The sequence below is a fragment of the Artibeus jamaicensis genome, unplaced genomic scaffold, assembly GCF_021234435.1.
Source record: "Artibeus jamaicensis isolate MK-2021 breed Jamaican fruit bat unplaced genomic scaffold, CSHL_Jam_final contig_519, whole genome shotgun sequence".
Taxonomy (NCBI): Eukaryota; Metazoa; Chordata; class Mammalia; order Chiroptera; family Phyllostomidae; genus Artibeus; species Artibeus jamaicensis.
In genome coordinates, this window is record NW_026521871.1 from 31,097,769 (window position 1) to 31,120,792 (window position 23,024).

At 42.8% G+C, this 23,024-nt stretch overlaps 1 protein-coding gene across 1 annotated transcript in view; it reads right to left on the reverse strand.

The window, feature by feature from the left end:
- Positions 1-23,024, reverse strand: part of COL6A6 (collagen type VI alpha 6 chain) — a 143,547-nt gene that overhangs the window by 85,076 nt on the left and 35,447 nt on the right. The window contains exons 2-9 of the mRNA XM_037144044.2: positions 22,526-22,604; positions 22,305-22,402; positions 19,181-19,777; positions 17,301-17,921; positions 15,619-16,179; positions 14,263-14,820; positions 10,683-11,258; positions 7,958-8,527 (exon numbers count right to left, since the gene is read on the reverse strand). Coding sequence (XP_036999939.2) covers positions 7,958-8,527; positions 10,683-11,258; positions 14,263-14,820; positions 15,619-16,179; positions 17,301-17,921; positions 19,181-19,777; positions 22,305-22,371 — 3,550 coding nt within the window. The 5' untranslated portion in view covers positions 22,372-22,402; positions 22,526-22,604. The remainder of the gene's footprint in view (positions 1-7,957; positions 8,528-10,682; positions 11,259-14,262; positions 14,821-15,618; positions 16,180-17,300; positions 17,922-19,180; positions 19,778-22,304; positions 22,403-22,525; positions 22,605-23,024) is intronic.

The window sequence follows — 23,024 nt, forward strand, 5'->3', positions numbered from 1 at the left end:
GCGGTCGCCTATCTGCGGGCGAGCGGACAGGTGAGGGAGTGGGCGGTTGGACCGGCCGCGGCGGGTAGAGGGCGCCGCCATTTCCCCGCTCTGACCACGCCTCCACATACAGCGTCACAACCCAGCGACCTGGGAGTCCAAGGCGCCGCTTCTCCCACTTAAAGGGCCAGAACAGACCAAAAATGTCGCAGGAAGACCTCAAAGCCCCAGAGATAAATCTAAGCGACGAAGAAATAGTAAAACTCTCAGACGCACAGTTTAAAACACTGGTCATCAGGATCCTCACAGAACTGGTTGATTATAGCCACAAATTAGAGAAACATATGAAGGCTAAACTAATGGAAATGAATGGAATTCCACAGGAAACCCATAGCGATGAAAAGGAAACTGGGACTCAAATCAATGGAGTGGACCAGAAGAAACCAAATAATGGCCAAACAGAAAAGAGTCAAGGAGCAAGAATTCAAAGAAATGAGGAGAGTCTTAGGAACCTCCAGGACATCTTTAAACGCTCCAATATCTGAATTATAGGGGTACCAGAAGGGGGAAAGGCACAACCACCAGTGGAAAACTTATTTGAACAAATAATAAAAGAAAATTTCCCCAATCTGGCAAAGGAAATAGACTTCCAAGAAATCCAAGAAGCTCAGAGAGTACCAAAAAAGTTGGACTCAAGAAGAAACACACCAAGGCACATCATAATTACATTAGCCAAAATTAAAATGAAGGAGAGAATCCTAGAAGCAGCAAGAGCTAAGGGGACAATCACCTACAAAGGAGTCCCCATCAGACTGTCAGCAGATTTCTCAAAAGAGACCTTACAGGCAAGAAGGGGCTGGAAAGAAATATTCCAAGTCATGAAATCTAAAGACCTACAACCAAGATTGCTCTATCCAGCAAAACTTTCATTTAGAATGGAAGGACAGATAAGGTGCTTCTCAGATAAGATCAAATTCAAGGAGTTCATCATCACCAAGCCCTTATTATATGAAATGTTAAAGGGACTTATCTAAGAAAAAGAAGTTAAAGAAACATGAACAGTGAAAGAACAACAAGCTCACAGTTATTAACAACCACACCTAAAACGAAAGCAAACTAAAAGGACAGCTAGATCAGGAGTGGAAACATAGAAAAGAAGATCTCAAGGAGGGTTAGCAACAGGGGAGTGGGAGGGAGGAGATGGGGGGAGAAGGTACAGGAAATAAGTAGCATAAACAGTAGATAGAAAATAGATGGGGGGGGGGCAAGAATAGCATGGGAAATATAGAACCTAAAGGACTTGAGACACATGGACATAAACTAAAGGGGGGTAATGGTGGGGATGGGGGGCAGGGTGGAGGGGAATGAAGGGGGGAATAGAACAACTGTAACAGCATAATCAAATTTAAAAAAATAAATTAAATTAAAAAAAAAAAAGAACTTGTAGCTTGGCTAAAATCTTCAACCTTTTTTCAATCAATTCAACACCATAAGTTAAAGGTAAGTTAACTGGGTAAGTTAAAGATGAAGAGTGTGTATTTTTAATTTGCTTTGTTTAGATAAGCAATTTTCCAGATACTTGTTGTATGGACAAATGGCTGCCTTGGCTACCTCCAGACACACTGGCCAGTGGAACATCCACAAATCTTTGATATGAAAATGTCAGTTTCAATTCTTAAAACAAGGGCCAGTTACCTGACTCATTTTTAATGGAAAAGGGGTCCGATGAGGGAAAATAAAAGCCATAATTGATAATCAATTTCCACCATGACATTTGAAGTGAATCAATATGTTATCAAGAAAACCTGAAAGGTAGATTTTCCTATTTTACTGTACTTACTTTACTGGAAAACATCTCTTCTCCAAAATTCAGGCAGTAAGGTGAAGAGAAAGAAACTAGTCAGGAGGAAGCATCAGAACATCTCCTTTCCAAAATTCCTCTTGAATCTAGATCCTTTTGTTCCTATCTTGAGACTGAAAATTTCCCTCTCAAATGAGCATTGTTTTACCAAAATGTCTTGCCTTCCAGGAAAACAGCCTCTTGCAAAAAAAACATTGACAGGAATGCCAAAATATCACTGAGTAATCTTGGAGACTGTCCCCTATAGAAATTGAGTATTTCAATTTTTTTTTTGTCTGGATTACTGAAAGGACAAACTCTAGTTCCTTGTGTTTCTTTAACTAATTCCAGTTGACAAACAATTCCATAATAATGTGATCCAAAGAATAGAATTTGGGGAGCAAGTCCAGAGTGAGCAGCTATGCATGCTAAATACATTTGGATGGATGAGGCCATACTAAACATATGGACTCCCACATAATGGCCCTGCAAACTCTACAGAGACATCTGCTCTGAAATTAGGAGCCTTCAAAGTGAATAAGAGGCAGGGATCATTCAGGAATTGAGTTTGCAGGCTAAAATTAGATGTCCAAAAGAAAGGAAGGATTAAATGAGGAGCGCAGGAGTGAGAATAGTAGTCACAAGGACAAGGGAAATTAGGAAGGTAATCCACAGAACTGTCTCTAGAAGATGATAAAAAGGAGAAGGAAAACCAGTGTTCTAAGCAATCGACTCATCTTTGCGAACAGCATGTGGAAGCCTGGGGGAGAGAGGTCCTTGAGTGGGAAGGCACAAAGTTCAATGTTAGGGATGTGGTAGTCACGACTCTGCTATTGCTAAATAACTTGGCAAGTTCTCTTAACTTCTCTGGACACTAATTTTCTTTCCTATGAAAATTAGATTACATATTTCAAAATAAAAATACAAAAGAAAAGAATGGATTGGAGTGACAGTTACAGTCTCACGGTTCACTGCCAGACCCAAAAGCTCACTTTAATTAACTGACTTACAAAGAAAGTCCTTAACTGGAGATGATGGCAGTTGCTTATTGTCAAAAGGGTAGGCTATATTAATAAGATTAGAAGACAGATTTTTTTGTTGTTCAAATACAGTTGTCTCCATTCTCCCACCACCACTTCCCCCTGCCACACCCCCCTCTCATCCCCCCTCAATCCTTCCTCCCTTAGGCTTTGCCCAAGGGTCCTCTATACATGTTTCTTGATGACCCTTCTCCTTCTCCCCATGTAACCCCCTCCCCACTCCCTGCTGGTTACTGTCAGTTTGTTTTTTATCTCAATGTTCTGCTTGCTTGTTTTGTTGATTAGGTTCCACTTATAGGTGAGATCATACGGTGTTTGTATTTCACTGCCTGGCTCACTTCACTTAGCATAATGCTCTCCACTTCCATCCATGCTGTTGCAAAGGGTAGGAGCTCCTTTCTTTCTGTTGTGTAGTATTCCATCATGTAAATGTACCACAGATTTTTTATCCTCTCATTTACTGATGGGCACTGAGGTGGCTTCCAGCACCTGGCTACTATAAATTGTGCTGCTATGAACACTGGGGTGCATAGGTTCTTTTGAATTGATGTTTTAGGATTCTTGGGATATAATTCTAGCAGTGGAATTGCTGGGTCAAAAGGCAGTTTCATTTTTAGTTTTCTGAGGAAATTCCATTCTGTTTTCCGCAGTGGCTGCACCTGTCAGCATTCCCACCAACAGTGCGCTAGGGTTCCCTTTTCTCCACATCCTCTCCAACACTTGTTTGTTGATTTGTTAATCACCATCATTCTGATCAGTGTGAAGTGGCATCTCATTGTGGTTTTAATTTGCATCTCTTTGATGGCTAGTGATGTTGAGCATCTTTTCATATGTCTCTGGGCCCTTGGTATGTCCTCCTTGGAGCAGTGTCCATTCAGGTCCTTTGCCCATTTTTTAATTGGGTTGTTTGTCTTCCTGGAGTGGAGTCATGTGAGTTCTTTATATACTTTGGAGATCAAACCGACAAGAGGTAGTCTTGATTCTTTGGCTATCTAATTATGTCTCCATGCCCACACCCTCCTCCCCCGCCAGGACTTTAACATCCTGAGAACTGCTTGCTCTAGGTAGTCAGAACAGCCAGGCTCAAAGATAAGTCAGGAACAGAAGCATGAATGAAGGTTAAAAAACCAAACAGAAAAACCCCCAGACTTTGGAGTTTAGTTGCTTGGGGGAGTTTGGCGGATCTTAAGACATTACATTTGAATATGGCTCTAAAATGTTGCTAAAACATTAAAGCTCCTAAATAAAGGGACTCGTGGTCAATTGCCCTGTGAACTAACCTCATCACTCCATGTATTTTTCATTTATAAGATCACTTTCAGTATGCCTTCTGCAAATTCTATGATAGCTACTAATGCTCATTAAACACTTGCCACATACTTTCTGTTCATGATCTCACATACCCTTATGAAACACAGACTTAGTAGGAACTCTTCTGCTGAAGAGGCAGCTGTGACAGAACAGCTTGCCCGCCGTTGTTATTACTACTGCCTCACAGTTATTACTAGATCTGAATTCCAAGTGTGGAGGTTTGTCTAGAGTCCATATGCCAGACCACCTGACTTTACCACTTTCTGGGTAGCCAGTGATGATAGGTTAGGTAGGTTCCTAGTTCTGCTACTAGATTGTGAGTTTGGAAGTGACAACTTAACAGTGGGTGGCTTCCTCAGGGAGCAGCAGCTCATGGAAACAATGTCAAGGTAGAAACCCATGATGTCTCAAGTTCCTGATATAAACTGGTGAGGCCGAACACTGAAGCACTTCTTCAGAACACTGGCATCAGACACTCTAGACAACCACCATATCAAGAAAACGGGCAGCGTGTTTAACAACAAAAAACTGGATTGGAGTCAGACAGACCTAGCTTTCAACATTTGTTTAGTCTGTTATTTCCTGTATGTTCTGGGTCAAGTTAGCAGTATTCCTTTGAATCCCATTTTCCTCATTTATAATTGAAAATAAAAATATAAACCATATAAGGTTTGGGGAGACTAATGAGATAATGCACTTAAAATGCTTAGAGCACCATGCCTGACCCTTCATAGATGCTCAAGAAATATTGATCCTTAGTCACTTTCCTCCTATCTCCATCATAAGAAAAACTAAAAAGGGATAGTGACATCTCCAAAGTTATGCATATTTTAATAAGCAGCAAAGCTAGATAGATGTTCAGGCTGTGAGTCTGGTTCACTTTGAGCCACACCAAGTTACCATCTGATTTCCTTGAGTTCAGAGTTTACAGTTTAAGAAGAACAGGCATCCTCTAATGTATTTCACATGCCTTTGAAGCTTTATCAGTGTTCATTCCGGCCTCATCAGTCCTCAGCCCACAGCTTGGCTACAAAGGCCTCGCATTCTTGCTTGCTGCAGTAATGACTTCAAGTTTATCTCAGAGTACTTTTCTTATTTATTTATTTTTGCACTCATGACTATTCCCTTTAAAGCTCACTCACTTACTACTTGGAGCATAGACCCCTGGCTTTGACTTTCCACATGGTTTTCTTTTAGTCTCCCAAGTAGAGACTAAGTAGATGGATCCAAGATAATTTTTCCCTCCCTAATAGTTGCAAATGGGTACTGCATGTGAAACTGGAAGTTAATGTGGTAGGTTTGGCTGAGATCATCGGATACACTCCAAAGGATGAGGAGATCATAAAGCAGGATTTAGAAAGACAATCATCCCTGGCCAATTATGGGACTCTTAAGCTTTAGCCTACACATTGGGTCTTATAAAAGACTTGAAGTTCAAAAGAGTCTTTTTGGAGAGAGCCGTTGATGTGCAGTGAGCTCTCCCACCACATATACACATACTCAAGGAAAGGGGGTCATTTCCTCTAAGTCAATAGAGAGGAGCTTTAAGAGATAACTTGGAGATGATACAAGCCTTGACATTCTAAAGAACGAGACACAGGATGGCATGCTGTTCTCTCTGCAAAGGAGAGGTGGCCACCCTGGGGGTCGGGGGCACATAACTTCCAGTGTTTATCAGAGAAATTGGTGCTATTATTTCCTTTGGAACTGCTGTGGTTATGTGTAAGAAAAAGCTGTTGTGGGCTCCTTGATTTCCTGTCCAGGAAGGCTATTCCTGGAGGGGCAGAATAAAGCTGAAGGCATCACCAGAAGACCAGAGGCTGAGAAAGGCCTAAGGGAACATCTGGAATTGAGGCATGCTTACGTTCCTCGAGGAAACTATGGTGGAAAGATCCCATGAGAAATGTGCTTTGGTGAGGGTGGAGGTGATGGTGGGCAGGTGGGAAAATCTTAGAAGGACCCAGGGATGGACCCAGATTTAAACATGGGCTATCACCAAAGAAAACGAACTCCTGACAAGTACCGTCAAGCACCAACTTCCCTGTTGCTCTTTAGCTCTTCTCCCTTCCCCAACCCATTCTGGGGAGGCCAGAAAGCATGGTGAGCAAGAAGAGGGCGGGGTCTAGGAGAAGAGGTAGGTGGGGACAATGGAAAAACACCAATTACATGTGACCTTGTCTCTGTGACAGAGGAGCAGCTTGTGGCAGGTTGGGAAAGCAGAGTGACCTTGAATGAAGTTTAGAGTTACAACAGTTATAATGGGATGGACACATTAACCAGCAAGAAGAGGTTCACTTATCTCCGAAAAGTAAGTGGGGGCAAGAGAAAACTGGCCCCCATAAATAAACTTAATGAGTCAGTGGTAGACAAAAATAGAGTACTTTATAATTATACCTCTGGTGTCATGCTTATTCAAATTATGAGGGGGAAACCTCCCCCAAACTGGAATTATCTTCTGGAGGGTGGGTCCCTTGAGTGTTCTAGGAACCCATCTGTATCAGTGGACCACTCGGCATTGTTGTGAGAGGTGGCATGTAGCTTTGGTGGATTTCTTTTGAAGACTCTTTCAATGCGTTTGCCCATTTCCTGATGGGTGACTTAGATGAGTACCTGCCCACACTGCACTGAGTGTTCAGCAGTTTTTGACAAAAAAACAAAACCAGCATGACCCCCATGCCGCACCCTCCCTATTCACCCGATCTCACCCTGAGCGACTTTTATTTTTGGTTTCCCCTGGATGAAAAAGTCCTCAAAAGGAAATGTGTTACCACTGTAGAAGAGGGGAAACAAAAAATGGCAGAAGCACTAAAAGGCATCAAAATCAACAAGTTCAAAACTGTTTTTGAGCAGTGGAAAAAACGTCTCAATAGGTGTATTGCATCAAATGGAGAATACGTTGGAGGTGACTGGAGTTTAACATGCAAGAATAAATGCACAATTTTTTATAAATAAATTCCTGGGGGTTTTGGGGTCCTCCCTTGTAAAGTTGAAATAGGCATTTTTCTCATTTAAGCTTCACAATGATCTTTTGAACTAGGTGCTGCTACTGTTCACATCATACAGATGAGAAAATGAAACTTACAGAAGGTAAGAAACCTGTCCAAGAAAAAGTGGCCATCAAGCAGGTGTTTGGAGCAGAATGTCTGTCTCTGGAGCCTCCTCTTAGCAACTGTATAAGCTTTTCTCTCCCTGGCGAGAATCCAGGGAGAGTCTGTACTATGGGTAATTACACAGAATCATGGCCAACATTCTGGGTGCATTTATAAGAACAGAAAAAGTTATCTTTCCTTCAAAACCTTTCTTCCCATCTGTTGGAAAAGAAAAATCACAATGTGTGGATTTTCAAACAGTTACTACCTTCTGCAGTAGAGTTTCATAGTAAAGATATAAACCTCTAAACTCATCCCCTGCATCCTGTACCACAGCACTCAGGCCCCATTGCGAGGCAACTGAAATCTGTCAGATAGTTTATTTCTTTGGTAACCAGCCTCTGTAACCAACCATATTGTAAACAAAGGCTTTTTCCTCACACCTTCCGAAATGGAAAGATTCCCCATTCACAAAGGGGATGTGATCTCCCAGCAGGAGAAAAAAGACAAGTCTCTCAGAAGCCCTGTTTCTCAATTCACAAGTCTCAAAAAAAACCCCACTTAGTAACTGAGAAAAGTTCAACTTGAAAGCCGGAGGCACCAGTCTGAAGTCTCCCACCAGCTGCAAACAGAGCTTGAGGACACTGTGAATGAAGACAGGGGAGGAGTGAATGTGAAGGACACATTTAAATACTTACTGCTCTCACCGCCCGAGGTGCAGATGTTGCGAATTATCCTCTTCTTGACCTTACGCAGTTCATCGAAGTTATGAACTGTGAGTTTTTTACTCGCAGTCCCGGTGATCTGAATAAGCTGCTGGTCATCCACCTTCCCAATGCCCACAGTGTAGATGTCGATGCCTTTGTGTCTCAGGTCTTCGGCGGCCTGAGCCACCTCGTCTTGGGACTGGCCATCTGTGAGGACCAGCAGCACCTGTGGGGTACCTGTGTTTATCCGGCTGCCCATGTGGGGCTGGAAGTAACGCCCCACATTCTGGAGTGCAGCACCGATATGTGTGTTTCCAAAAATCTGCTCGATGTTTTCAATCTGAAATGAAATCTCCTTTTTGCCTGTGAACTTCCCCAGTAGGAACTCTGGACGATAGTCATGGCTAAACTGGGCGGCTCCTATGTGTACTCTGTTGATGCTGACGTCAAAGTCTTGAACAATGGACACCAAGAACGCCTTCATCTTCTTGAAGTCTTCCTGCTGGATGCTAGTGGAACCATCCAGGAGGAAAACGAGATCTACTTTTTCAATTTCACAATCTGTAAGGACGAGGAAAGGGACCAACAAAAAGAGATTAGATTGTTGTTCTTTATTTCACTCAACCAGAGTAAATGAAATGTGTATAGTTATATAGAAACGGTATTTCTGAAAGGGATTTCTTATCTTATGCCACCCTGTGGTCATATTAATTGGAAAAGAAATAAAAGCAATAAGTTCATAAAGGTGGCACCAGGCATGAACGGCTCGCCCAGCTCTCTGTGCTGCTCTTAGCTTTTTCATTTTGCCTTATTCCACAATTTTTCTTTCCCAAGGTGCCAGAGAACTGGGGGGAGGGGGAGCATGCTACAGAAAATTTGTCCTTACCTGCAATCTAACCTTCTGGAAAACCCAGTGAGAGCAGTGGTATAGCAAGGAAAAACTAAAGAGCACACATCCACTTAGAGCCTCAGACCAAGACACAGACGGTCTGGAGTATTGACCTGGCCTCCCTGGCCGGTGGAGCCAATAAATACTTTCTTGTTTATCAAGACAAACTGAAGTTTTAAAATCCTGCCTTCTGACCTATATCTCATTTTCCACTTTATCAGCTTCCTTTCAGTAAAAATAGCCACTTGAGAATAATGTTTTTGAACAAATAATGCAGGATAGTTTAGAGATGCTTCCTTGGTATTGACACAGAAAATATGAAAAAGAAAGACTATGAAAGACCATGGCCGGTGAACGAGCCACACTTGGCACGGGTCTTCTTTAGCCTTCTGGTAAGCATCAACATTTCCCTGAAGTCTCCGGAGCCCTCGTCACTGACCTAGCTCACTTACATCTCATGTCAGCCTCATGAAAAAGTAAAGGTGTCTGGGAACCCCATGGCTGAGATATGCAGGAGAGAGAGAATAAGAAATATGATAACTAGGTTCTTCAGGAATTGGGTAACTTACTAAATTTGTTTTAGATTCAAGTAAAGGAAATAAAGTACTTTTTTCCTGCTCAAGGGAATACTTCTCACTAAAAAATGCAGTATCAACTTCTACAGTGAACTTTAAAAGGACAAATCAAATTTTAGGCATTGGCCACCAGAAGACAGGAAATCTGTCCTAGTCTTTGGTAAGACCCACAAAGATTGTTAGTGTCATGGAAGAGAAAGACAGTAGCTGCATTCTTGGGAGGTCATGCATATGAAAACCAGAAAAGTTAATTTTTAAAAAGAATTGTACCAAGATGGTGGAATCCTAGATTAATAGCAATTCATCTAATAAAAATACTAGGTATTTTTAGTATAATACTCTTAATAAATATAAGGAATTTTTTTAAAAATATTTTATTATTTATTTATCTTTAGAGGGGAAGAGGGGGAAGGAGAGAGGGAGAGAAACATCAATGTATGGTTGCCTTTTGTACGTCCCCTGCTGGGAACTGGCCTTCAGGGAACCGGCCTGCAACCCAGGCATGTGCCCTGACTGGGAATCGAACCGCGATCGTGTGGTTCACAGGCCCGCGCTCAATCCACTGAGCTATACCAGCCAGGGCAATATAAGGAATTTTAATACATCACAATCTCCTTTTGAAATGGTGTGAAATGACACTAAATGAATACATACATACATGCATGCATACATACATACATGCATGTGTCAATGTAATCTCCAGATGCTGGAATAGAAACACAGCATCTGGGGCAAAGGAAGTCCTGCTGTACTCTGTCCTGGAAACATCCGGGGTTGGAACAGAAGGTTTGTTATTGGGCTCTGTGTCCTAAATAAGCTTGTGTCATAACAGAAATAGATGAAGGAACTGGAGACTTACAACCTGGAGGAGGGAAGACTTCAGGAAATGATCACTGATTATTAGGAAGAGATGGAATTTGACCTCTTGTGTGAAGAGCAGGAAGAAAAACTAATGGATGAAAATGACATGGAAACAAATTTGTGCTCCAATAAACAAAGCTTATTCAAAGAACAACGAATTCCCCATTGTTAGGAGAGTGTAGGCAGAAGTGGGTAGGAATGCTGTAGAATGCCCTCTTCTTTTGGAAACAGGGCAATGCATTCCTCTTCGAGGAGCAGGGCGCATGCGCTGTTCTACCAAACAATTGGCGCTGCTTCTCCCATTTGGAGAGCTTGTTCCGGAGGGGCATTGCTTTCTCCCTCATTGGGACCTCTGCTGACAATTAAGAAAAATCTAATTGACAAACCTTACCTACTTGTGAAGAGTTACACACACTGGCTGACACGTCTGAAAATATCCCCTTCAGGCCTCCAAAAGTCTCCACGAAGAAGTATTTGTCACTCGACCCTGCCATGGCTAGCAGCTCCACGGGATTAGCACCAGCGATCCCCACGGCCAGGACAAGAATGCCTTTGTCTCGCAAGGCCTTGGCGGTGGCATTGAGCTTTTCTGCATCATGGGATTCCCCATCGGTGATCACGATGAGGACTTGGGGGACCCCTTGGTGCATGCGGCTGCCCCGGGCTTCGGTGAACATGTGGTCTGAGAAGCCCAGAGCCTCGGCAGTGTAGGTGTTGCCCCCCATGGGCTGGTCATTCCGGAGCACTGAAATCACCTTCGATTTTGTGTCGAGGTTATCCAGGTAAAACAGCACCTCCGGGTCATCAGCGTACTTCATAGCCCCAAATCGGACCTGGTTCTTGCCAACGTTAGCTTTTTTCACCAAGTCTATCATGAAATCCTTCATGATATTATATTCATTATTGTCAATGCTGCCAGAGCTATCAATCACAAATACAACGTCTAAAACTTCGTATCGCTTGCAATCTAAGAGGAGAAAAGGCAAACCATGAGATTAGCGTTGGACATCATGGGAGACTCACCTGCCCTCACCTGCTTTTTAGTTGTGTCTCCTCTCCATGGCATCAAGCCATATATTAGAATGTCCACTCCTTAGATAACATACACAGTACACATATATCTGTCTCCTGTATGTAATAATACTCGGGTGTGTTTTTAGGACAACTCTGATGTAAAGTGAAGCCTTCTGTTGGGGTGGGAAGGAGAACATGCTTCTGGATGGAAAGAGAAAATCACAATACTATGGAAATTTTCCTGTATAAACAGTTCCTTCAACATGTGCTTTCATTTATACAGATTTGTCTGTTTAAGCCACAGGGTTCATGAGATTTTATACTTAAGATAAACCTTGGGGAAATGACCAAGTGAAAATGAATTTGGCAACACTGTTTATTTTTTTCATGGTTATATGATGGCTGACTTTTCAAGGTTACATTTTCTCCCTGTTTGGCATTCTGGAAACATTATCTGTTCTCATTATCGGGCCTCCTCATAGAAATAACCTAATTTTGCACTTGGACCAACTAAGCTGTCCTAGCATGACACTCCCATTGACTTTTTCTTTCTTGGGTCAAGCCATGGGAAAGTAAAACAGAAAAGACCCAGCTAATACTTAAATCCACGTGTACGTCGTGTATTCTGTCTACAAGGGCAGAGGTCTAACGCCAACTCACAGGTTCTGGAGAAGTGGAATTGTCAGGTGTTTAATGATTTAGCCCTTGTGTAGTATTGTGTCTCTGCAGGCCTCCCCAAGGTAGGTTCCAAATGCTAGCCCATCCACTCGGGAGAAATGGAACAGTGAGAGAGTATTTGCCCACACCTCCACCAGAGGTTCACCACTTTTCCTTCATTTGCCAGCCATTTGCTTGCTGTGTGGTAGGGCTGTTGAAAACCCAAGGGCCAGTATATTTACCCTCACCCCCCTGACTTCAAGAAAGGCTGAATAAGATGATAGAAAATATGTACTGGTCTCTGCAGTTGCTGACACAGAGCTCCTGAAAGGCTTGTAATTTTCTAGGTGATGAGAGTGCCATTTGTTTTAATGCCATGACTCTGGATGGGACCCTGCTGTGTGTTTCCTTCCTGTTGTCTCCTGGAAGGAATGGCTCCTGCATGAGGGTTGGTCCCCAGAAAGACCAGGCTTGGAGTTTTCAGCCTCAGCCCCCACTTTCTTGAGAAGGGAGAAGGGCTGAAAATGGAGTTAATGATGGATCCTCCCTGGGGTTCAGAGAGCTTTGGGGTTTGGTGACCACAGGAAGGTGTTGGGAGAGAGGGGTGCTCGGAGAGGGCGTGGGATGTGGTGCACGCACGCGATAGCTCTGCATCCCTTCCCTCGTAACCTGCCCTGCGCATTTCTTCTGGATGTTCATCTGTATCCTTTATCATATCCTGTAACTGATATGTAACCATTTTCCTAAGTTCTGTGAGCCCAAGGAGAGGGTCGTTGAGCCTCCCATCTATAGCAGGTCGGTCTGAAGCCCCGGTGATGACCTGAGCTTATGACGGGTGTCTGAAGCGGGGTTGGGGGCAGTTTTATGGAACTGGGCCCTCGGTCTGTGGGGCCTGATGCTGTCTCCAGCTAGATGGTGTCTGAGTTGAGTTGAAGTCTTGGACACCCTGCTGATATCTGAAAACTGCTTGTCGATATGGGGAAAAAAACCTCTATACATATGGTGACCACAAGTGTCAGAAGTGTGCCATGTGAACAGTAAAGAGGACAATGGGAAAGAAACACAGTAGGGAAGAACTGGGATTTTTCCTATATAGGAAAAAAATCGAGGTTTTTCTTGATAGGCTGCTGCCACAAAAGAAAAAAACTACATCCTTCTGGCCTTCAGCTGCCCTGGGGAGTCTGGATTACCCGGAGGACTGGGGGCAGATTCCTGGGCGTTAAGCGCCCTTCAAAGAATATGTATTTAATCTCAGTGAAGCTACCAGCAAAAACACTGCAGGCATATTCCTTTTACCACAAAATGCAGACCACAATCAACCTTCCGGTGGGCGCTGAACAGAACTGTTACTTGAATGGAACAGTGTTTCTCCCTTTCCCTCAAAACTCCATTGAGACCATCTCCTTCACAGAGATTTTTCCAGAATGCTTCTGTCTTCAGCCCCAGGAGTCACAGTATGAATAAATTCCTTATGTTTACAGAACTTGTGTTTTGTCACTTTCACTCCTCTGAAGTTGCATGGGAGGAGGGCAGAGACTCTACTATTTACTTCTTTGAAGCATCCCATGCTCGAGTTCCCCTCTATAGGATTTAAGAAGCCTCAAAGTATTTTCACAAACATCATCTCATTTCATATAAGTAATAATTTTTAAAAACTGTAAAATATGCTAACACATAGTAGATGTTAGGTCAAAGGGCAGCCACCTTGCCAACAGGTCATGCCCCTCTATGCCTGCCTGGGTCGCCCACACACGGCCCAAGGACTCAGCCGGGGCCTTTCATCTCAAAGTGGAACAGATTCCGTGCTGTAATTCATGCTCTAAAGTTTCCCACGTGATCCAGCTGAAGCTTGATTCCACGAAGACCACCTTCTGGCTAAGTTTACTCATGCTCTGTCCTGCTTTCCTTCCTTGCTTTCCAAAAACGTACCCTCAATAAACCACTTCCATGAGAATCCCTGACTCAGCTTCCACCTCTAGGAAACTTGACCTAAGACCCACTGTGATACCACTTCTCTTCAATGGAAGCCCCATCACCCCAGGGCTCTTCATCTACAAATGAACGAATCTAGGTGGGAAAGAATCTAGGTGGATCAAAATTGCTCCGTAGTGACTCTACTTCAACATTTCAGTTGAGGAAAGTCACATTTCCTATGGAAATCAAAAGCCCCTAGGATAAGCATTCCAATCAAACAAAAAGTTTCCAATGTTCAAATAGTAGTCTACTTAACTCAAGAAATAATGACGCACAGGGACATATGGTACCTGCATAGCCCCACTAGTGAACAAGCCCAGGCCTACCTTCCCGGGGGCTGCATATTCCAAAAATGAGATTGTCTTCAATGCTCTGCAGAATGTCGAAATTCTCAATATAAAAAACCATCTCCCGCCTCCCGCTGATCTCCTCCAGCTGGGTGACATTGGAGCCAAACACCCCCACAGAGTAGATAATGATGCCATCTTGCCGAAGTGCTTCTGCTGGGTCCTTGACTATGTCATGAGCTTCGCCATCAGTGATGAGGATGAGAAACTTCCTGACGTTGGGTCGGGCCCCCTTGGCGGGGCTGAAGTACTGAGACACAAAGGCCAGGGCACTGCCCGTCATTGTAGTTTGTTTCATCTGTTGCATTTGGTCTATGGCATCTGAAATTTCACTCTGGGACATGTATTTGTTGAGCTGAAACTCCTCCTCATTGATGTCACTGAACTGGACTACGCCGATTTGCACACGATCTGCGCCAATCTGAGATTTGCTCACCAGGTTTTTCATGAAGGTTTTCATTTTCTCAAAGTTAACATCTCCTATACTGCCAGAACTGTCCACCAGAAACATGATGTCAGCTTTCATCTCTTTGCAGGCTGCATGGAAAAAAGTGAAATGTTTACTTGTGTAAAAAAAATAAGAGTGAACAGCGAAATCCAACCCAAAAAATTCTATATTGAAGATAAGGATTGGTAACATTGGTAGCAGATAAATAAAGCAGTAGAGGCAGTAGTAAAGTGAAACTATTCTGTTTGTTATTTAGTAATTTAGTAATTTGCTGTAGAGCATTATTCAGGGTTTGTCAACCTCAAGACTAGACATTTTGGGATGGATTATTTTCATCATGGAGGGTAGTCTGCATTGCAGGATACTGTGAAATGTTTAGCGGTATCCCTGACCTTTACCCCTGAGATGCCAATAGCATTCGCTTAGTTATGACAACAAGAAATGTCGCTAGACGTCGCCAAATGTTCCCTCAGGGGGCAAAATCCCCCCGGCCCCAGGTTTGAAACTACTGCTACAGCTCTACAAGAATTCATAAAAGTTTTGTTAAAAATCAATTTAAATAAGCCTGAAGTACTCCTTAAAATAAGAAATCATTTGATCATTTAAACATTCAGTACCTAAGCAAATGTCTGTGCTAGTAGGGATTTGTAGGAAGATGCTATTTAATACTCATAAAGGCAAATGGCACCAAGTATCTTTTTGCCTCGGGTACAAGTTAGAACAGCACTATAATGGGCCCTCAGCTTTATTCTGAAAACAAACACAGCTACACAAGTCAACAAATTTCAACCTGGAAATTTGTCTCTCCAAACCTGCCATGCCAAGTATTGCAGGAAGGCAACCTGTGAGCTGCAGGCAGTCCACAGGGAAAGCCACCATTCTCCTACCTTCTTCAGCACAGATTTCTTGAACAACTTGGTTTCTTATGTCTTTCAAAGCGTCAAAGTCATGCACGTAGTACACCCTCTTCTCCTCGCCCGTGATCTCTCGCAGCTGTGTTTGGTTGGCCTCCTTGACCCCGATGGCGTGAACGTGGATGAGCTCCTCCCTTAGCCTGTTTGCAGGCTCCAGGATGCTATCCTCCGACACGCCGTTTGTCAGGACGACAAGATGGCAGGGCACTCGGTTTCCTCGCTGCTGCTTTGCTTTTTGCAACAGCCCCAGGGTGAAATTCAGGGCTGCGCCTGTGTGCGTACCCCCGCCCATCTGCCTGATGTTCTCAATGGCCTTTCCCAAGTCGTGCTTGTTAGAGTATTTATTGATCTCAAATTCTAAATCCCAGCTGTCAGCGTACTGAACAGCCCCAACCCGCACGTTCTGGGGAGCGATGGTGAACATCTTTACAACCTCTGATAGGAACGTCTTCATTTCTTGGAAGTCTGTGGCCTGGATGTTCCAGGATCCATCAATGAGCAGATAGATGTCTGCTTCTTCAGTGTCCACACAACCTGAAAGGGAACCAAGAAGTTGAGGGTGGCACCGGGACAAGTGTGAAGAAGAAATGGGAGCAGATGGTAATAACAATAAATATGAGCATCTTCCAACAAAAAAAAGGGGGAAGAAGAGCTCCTAGGAGTGAAACGCATGCTCTCCTAGGAGAATCGTAGCATCAGTTCAGCCAAAAGAATTTTTTTGATGGGTTAAGACTATTTTGATAATTCTCTGCCATGAACCAAGGTGAACTGGGACATAGTAAAAGATTAGAATGAAAATTTGAAGGTGACTTTTCTCCTTCAATGAATGAAGAATGAGAAGTCACTCCTCTCATTAGTGAGTAACTGCTTCACAAAAAAGACAAGCAGTGTGATGTGAGATGGAGAAAGTCTTTAACTGAACATGTGGACCCATGAGCTCTCTTTCTTGAAATCCTGAACCAGTTACTCCTCATTCACTCCTGGTCAGTTAACAAAACTAGGGGTATTGCAAGTGGCTTATATGTGCAGACAATGGCACTTTTATCCTGAACATACTATAAATATTTGTTGAAGAATATACTTGTATGTGTATATACGTACACAAAATATTTAGAGCATACATGTGTATATACATGAAGTATATAAAATATATTATCTGTCTCTCTAAACTCACAGAAACTAGAATAGTACTTCACAACAAATTACTTACAATGTCCTTAACCCAAATTATACCCCCTGTTCATTCTCTAAATTGGAATTTGAAGATGAGGGGAGAGGAGAAAGGAGAGAAAAGGTACAAAAAAAGAAATGAAGGAAAGAGGAGGGGAACATGAGAGGCAAAGGAGAAGGGAAAAGTGAAGGGAGAAAAATAGCAAAGGGTAGAATTTTCTGGGGTGTTTTGTAAGCAGAAAAGATTCCAATCAAAGCTGCTCAAAGAGGAGGTAAAAAGGGAAATCCTCGTGACCCATTCCAACAGCACAATAGCTTTTATTTTCCCCACTTACATTTCATGTGATCAAGCTCAAGTAAAAAAGTAGGAACTTATTCTAACTCCCCATCTTATAGGCCATCAATTGCTTTTGTAGACAGAATATATAAAAGACAAGACAAAAGAAAAAGGATTGAATAGTACTTCTCTCAGCAAAACACTGTACCTCCTTTGAGAGTTTCGGTTTGTTCGGAAAACACAGAGACTGTGTGTGTTATCTGGTTCCGCAGCTTCTTCAGAAATGTCTGGTTGTGAGCGGCCAGATCGGAGAAGGTCTTCAGTTTGGAGACATACAGCTCAGCAGGGTGCGACGCGATCTTCTCCAGCTGGCTCTCGCTGGCCCCCTCCATGCCCAGGGTGAAGACGGCCACACCCTGGCGCCGGAGGTTGACAGCCTCCTCGGTCACGTTGTCTTCTGATGGCTGGTGGGTCACCAGCACGGCAATCTGGGGCACCCCCTGATTCCTCCGACTGCCGTTGTATGCGCTGAACACTTCCTCCCTTACCTTTCTGAGGGCGGCCCCGGTGTAGGCCTTCCCATCCTGAAGAAAGAGGCTCTGGATAGACTGGAGAACCTCCGACTTATTTATGCCCCTGCTCAGTGAGTTTATCACCTGCGTCTCATCGCTGTAGGCCACGAGGCCAACCCTCATGCAATTTTCCTTTATGTCAAGAGCAGATACACTTTCTTCGAGGAACTCCTTAAGATAGTCTAAGTTCTCCTCGCTGCCGTTGATGGACATATCCAACAGGAAGACAACATCAGCCACTGAAGGGCCTTGGCACACTGTGTGGGCAAGGAAGGAAGGAGCACAAATTTAGCTGGAGGCTCGGCATCTCTGCTCGGCATTACAAAGTGTGGGGAACATCTACCAGAGCTTGTTTTGCTCTTAAAGAAAGAAGAAGATACACACAGTGATTTCGATGCTGATATCAGAGGGTCCTGGGTGCAAATATTAAACCTGAGCTAAACTCTGAGCTTCCATGTCCTCCTCTATGAATTGGAGGTAATAGTGATATTTACCTCACAGAGTTGTTATGGGAGTTAAATGAGATAGTGTGGAGCCTGGTGTAGAAGAGTCATTCAGTGAACAGCAGCTACTACTGTCATATTAAAGTCATTAAATATCAGCGCTGTTCAAATCAGCATAATCCAAATATTCCTAAGGGATGGTATGGGGACACCAACTGTACCTTTTCCATTAATCTATTTGGCAAAGAGACTAGTAATAGGATCTATAGTTTCAGAGATTAGCACAAGGAAAGCATTCTCCATTAACAATAGATCATTTTATATATCATGTCATTCAATTTAACCAGAAATAATGGGCGTTTCCTATGTTGCTTGTACACTTTGAACAAATTGGTATTGACTGGCTCACCCCTGTCCCTTACTTAAATGATGTTCATAAACCCTTGTCCTGTGTTAATTAATAGGATAGTTTGAAGTCCCCAGACAGCAGGATGGAGGTGGAGCAGTTCTTTCAGAACAGAGAGGCAGGAGGGGAGGCAGCGTGGGGGTGAAGCGACATAGGCCCGACCTAGCTCTGAGGTCAAATTGCCGTCTGCCCCGCCCAGGTTATGTCTCCACCTCTGAGGATGCCTGCAGACTCCTTCCTGCAGATTAGGAAGTTTAGACTACTTAAAGTTGTTTCCAGCTCTGATGTTCTGTTGTCAAGGATTTCTCCAGAAATAAAATTCACCTTTTAAAGGAACCGGTAATAAAACCACATAGCAAGCAAAGCCCAGGGGGAGATAGCTCAGAGATCAGCTGGTGGCCGGGAGAAAGCGTCCCTGAATTTTAAGAAGCCTGTAAATTACAAACAACGTGGACGAAGAGAAAGATGCACCACCAAGGCATGTGGGGTGTTCGCTAAACTTAAAACGGCCACAATCAATGGGCCCCATTGCACATTTAGCTAATAGCTAAAAATACGGCCGGGCTGTTTTGGGGAAAGGGATGGTTACCGAGTCTTAATTCTCCCTCCAAGTTAATTTTTTAACAAAGCATTTTATTATAATTTCTATACAGCACCCTAAGCCCACCTTCAACAAGAATATCATCGGCTGCTCCTTCCTCGTACTGAGCCGCATCCTTGATGATCTGCGTCATGTTCTGGGAGAACGCGCTGAGGTCCCTGACCGTCCGGAGGCTGAAATGAAACTGACCCGTGGCCATGGCCTTCAGGTTCTCCTCAGAGGCTGTCTGCAGCCCCACAGAGATGATTCTCACCCCGTCTTGCCGCAGAGCCTTGGAAGCCTCTTCCACGTCGTCCTCGGATTCGGCCGAAGCCAGCACCACCAGAATCGGGGGAAACAGTTTCTTGTCTCTCCCGTTGGCCGGGCCGGAGAAGTAGGTCCTGTGAGCCTCCTGGAGAGCATTCCCTACCCGCAGGGAGCCGCCCATGAACGCGAAGTTCTTCTTGAGGTGGCTCAGCATGGGGTTCTTGCTCTTGAAGGTGTTCAGCTGGAACTCACTGTGGAGCCTGTCGCTGTACTGGGCCAGGGCCACGCGGTATTTGTTGGCCTCTATGGGGAGACTGTTAATCATCTTGTTGATAAATGTTCTCACAAGAGGGAAGGACTTATTTCCCAGGTGATCAGAGCTGTCCACCAGGAACACGACATCTGCATACTCGGGGTCTGCAAACCCACACACAAACAAATGAAGCATAAACTTTAAAAACAGACTACCATGTTTAATGTGAACCATAGGGGGAAAAATGTATTTTCCTATTTTATCTGTATTTTTCATAAATACCTTCCCAATGAACTGAAAATAATAGTCTGGAATTACACTTCCTCTCAAGAAAAAATATTTGTTTCTTAGGCTAATTCTTTTATAGATCCTCTCACTTAAACCAATTACAAAATTAAGCATCACTTTGGTAAGGAATTAGTTAATTAGAAATAGGTGAATTAAGAGTAAAAACTCCTGAGTTTTTGTATTGTTAGTAGATAATTTACCCTTGTATCATTTTTTTTTTTGCTTTCAGAATTTGACCTCAATTTATATCAAGAGGATGAAAATTTTAATTGAGAACTAAACTGCTTCAAGTTTTTTTGAATGGAGGTATCTGGAAGATAATCCCTCAGTATGATTCCAGTGTAAACTCCATAACAAAATAACCCGGTTATGTCACAGACACATTAGTTCTGTGTGTCAGTGTCCAATGGATGAAGTGTAAAAAGCACTCAAAAGTCATAAAAATATGAGGTTGCCTTACTCTATTTTAAAGTTACTTACGATAGTTCTTTTTTCAAAAAAAAATTATTTATTTATTTATCTTTAGAGGGGGAGGAGAGGGGGAGAGAAATATCAATGTATGGTTGCCTCTAGTGTGTCCCCTGCTGGGAACTGGCCTGCAGGGAACTGGCTTGCAACCCAGGCATGTGCCCCGACTGGGAATTGAACCGAGATCCTCTGGTTCACAGACCTGCGCTATACCAGGTCTGGTTCACAATCCACTGAGCTACACCAGCCAGGGCTTTACAATAGTTCTTGATAAATCATATGAGTAAGTGAGCACTACAACTGGTAAATTTACTCTCACATATGTAACATGTGATAGAAACCAATATACCTTAAGATGGGAAAACAGTTATGGTTTTAGTTTCTATTGATACTAAACATATACTTTTCCTATAGGAATACAACACTTTGCTGAACTTTTAAGGCTTCATTTGATGCCAAGTTCAATGCCAGGTATGTAGAATTATATTTTCTACATATAATGGGATAGGGAATCACTCCGTTCAAGCACAAAATGCTGTTTATGGGTGATCTGTTGGTTTGAATTCACAGGTCTCACCGCTTTAGTATATGATCCGTTTCTCACTCGGGGAAGGAAGGGAAATGTCTGTGTGAGTCTGGGTGGTGTATATTTAGGAAAATATGGTGCAACTGGACAAGTAAAAGAAGTCCTGACTAACTCTGCCAGTTCTGCCAAGCCATTCAATACGCTTGGGCCTCAGTTTCCTCACCTTTAACACAAGTAGATTTAATGAGAAAATATCTAAGGTCCCTCCTTGTTCTAAGATTCTGATTATCTGAAATGATTACTAGATAGATTCTAACACAGGGAAATAACTTCAATCTTTTTCTATCTACAGCTGCTAGGCAACCAGCTTGGGCACCCCTGCCTCTTATTTCATTCTCTTTATATCAGTCTGAGGCATAGTAGATAAAACCACTCTTTCTTGCCTTCTAAGTCACCTAATTTCAACCAGCTTGAGCTTCCTTTGATGGTCACATAGTCTGCAGCATTGTAAGGGAAGAAATAAGAGAAGGTGACTTAATATCTTCCTCGAAGAGAAGGCTGGAGCCCCTCTGAGGACTGTCAGGCAGGCCCTGCCCAGGACAGTTCGACCTGTTCATGGATAGATGCCACATCTTGTGTGGAGAAAGGAAGTGTAGACAATTGGCACATGAGCTGTATTCAGATTCTGCTAAACGCCATCACTATGTCTGAACTGTGGAACAATTCGGGGAAAGTGATATTAAGCTTTAAAAAGCTTAATATCAAATCCACTGAGACATCAAAGGAAGATGTCTGCAAAGTCTTAGTTTAGCTCTTCGGAAAACTTGCCACCAAGGTCAGAGTCCTTGAGAAAGCTCTAAAAAACAACGTAGGTAGCCCTGAACATAAAGTGATCAGTCTGAGAATAATTTAAGAAGAGGTTGAAGCAGATAGGGGTAGGCCAGTATTTTGAGTTCAAGTCCGTGGGATGTATATTGCTGACAGACAGTAGGCAGCTATGGTGCTTTCTCCTCAGAGTAAAAGTACTTTTTAAAATAATAATGGATAAACAGTTTAAATTGGAGTCAAATCTGGATGCTTAACCCCGATAATGTTTTGGCACAAGTGAGTTAGGAAGAGACCTTCCAAAATTTTCAGGACTGAGCCTAATAGTAAGAGACAGAATTTTCTGCAGCCTCCCAGAAGACTTAAAAGGGGTTGAAACTGAGGACAAAATAACAGCTCTTGTATCTTTCTATAATTTACAAGGAATAAATAATCTTCAAAAGAAATGGAGCTAAAATCCCTACCCTGACCACTATCAAAGTCAAAACAAAGTGAAACAAAACTCAACTTTTAAGTCAGTCAAAATCACATATTATCTATTTTCCAAAATGATAATTAAGAATTCTTTCCACTCTTTTTCTTACCAGAATCTTGGTTTATAGAAACATGGGTGTAAATTATTATGAAGAACAAGATCAGCAGCATTTTCATATTATGAACTGAAAAACCTCCAACTTGAAATCTGAAAAGGTAAAAAGAAAACCATCTACAATTATTTTGGGTATTATTTGGGAAAAAGACATACATGAAAGAATATAATAAGTTGGGTGCAACAGGGGATAAGGAATCTTTATGGTTCTCTGACCTTCTGATCTGTGAAGTGTCTTAGAGAAAAGTGAACCAGCAACATTTACAGAAGTACAGTTTCTCCTGGTCCCCGAACCCTGTAGAAACACAAGATTTTAGATTGTCAATAGGGGTGGTCAGAAGCATTCCACTTCCAACAAGAGTATGTGTTCTATCAGTCATTTTCTCGGTACCCTAGTATCAACCTGTGTCTACTCATTTACCGAGACAATTCAGAGTTCATGGCCAAGATAGTCTAAGACCTGAATCTGTAAGTGTTTGTAGATGTGGTCCTTTTTGAAAAATTCTTTTTTTCCCTACATAATTAATTAGAAAGGTGACCATTTCCCTTTATCCTTGATGAAAGAAGACAAAAAAATAAGTAGTGACCCTCCATATTCCATTTGATGTCTTGCTCCTCAGAATGACTCAATTTGTACTGTTCCGCTTCCAGCTACCCAGAACTGCATGAGGTAAGAGTTTTTCCATAATAATTGAAAGGCATTTTCAGCGGCCTT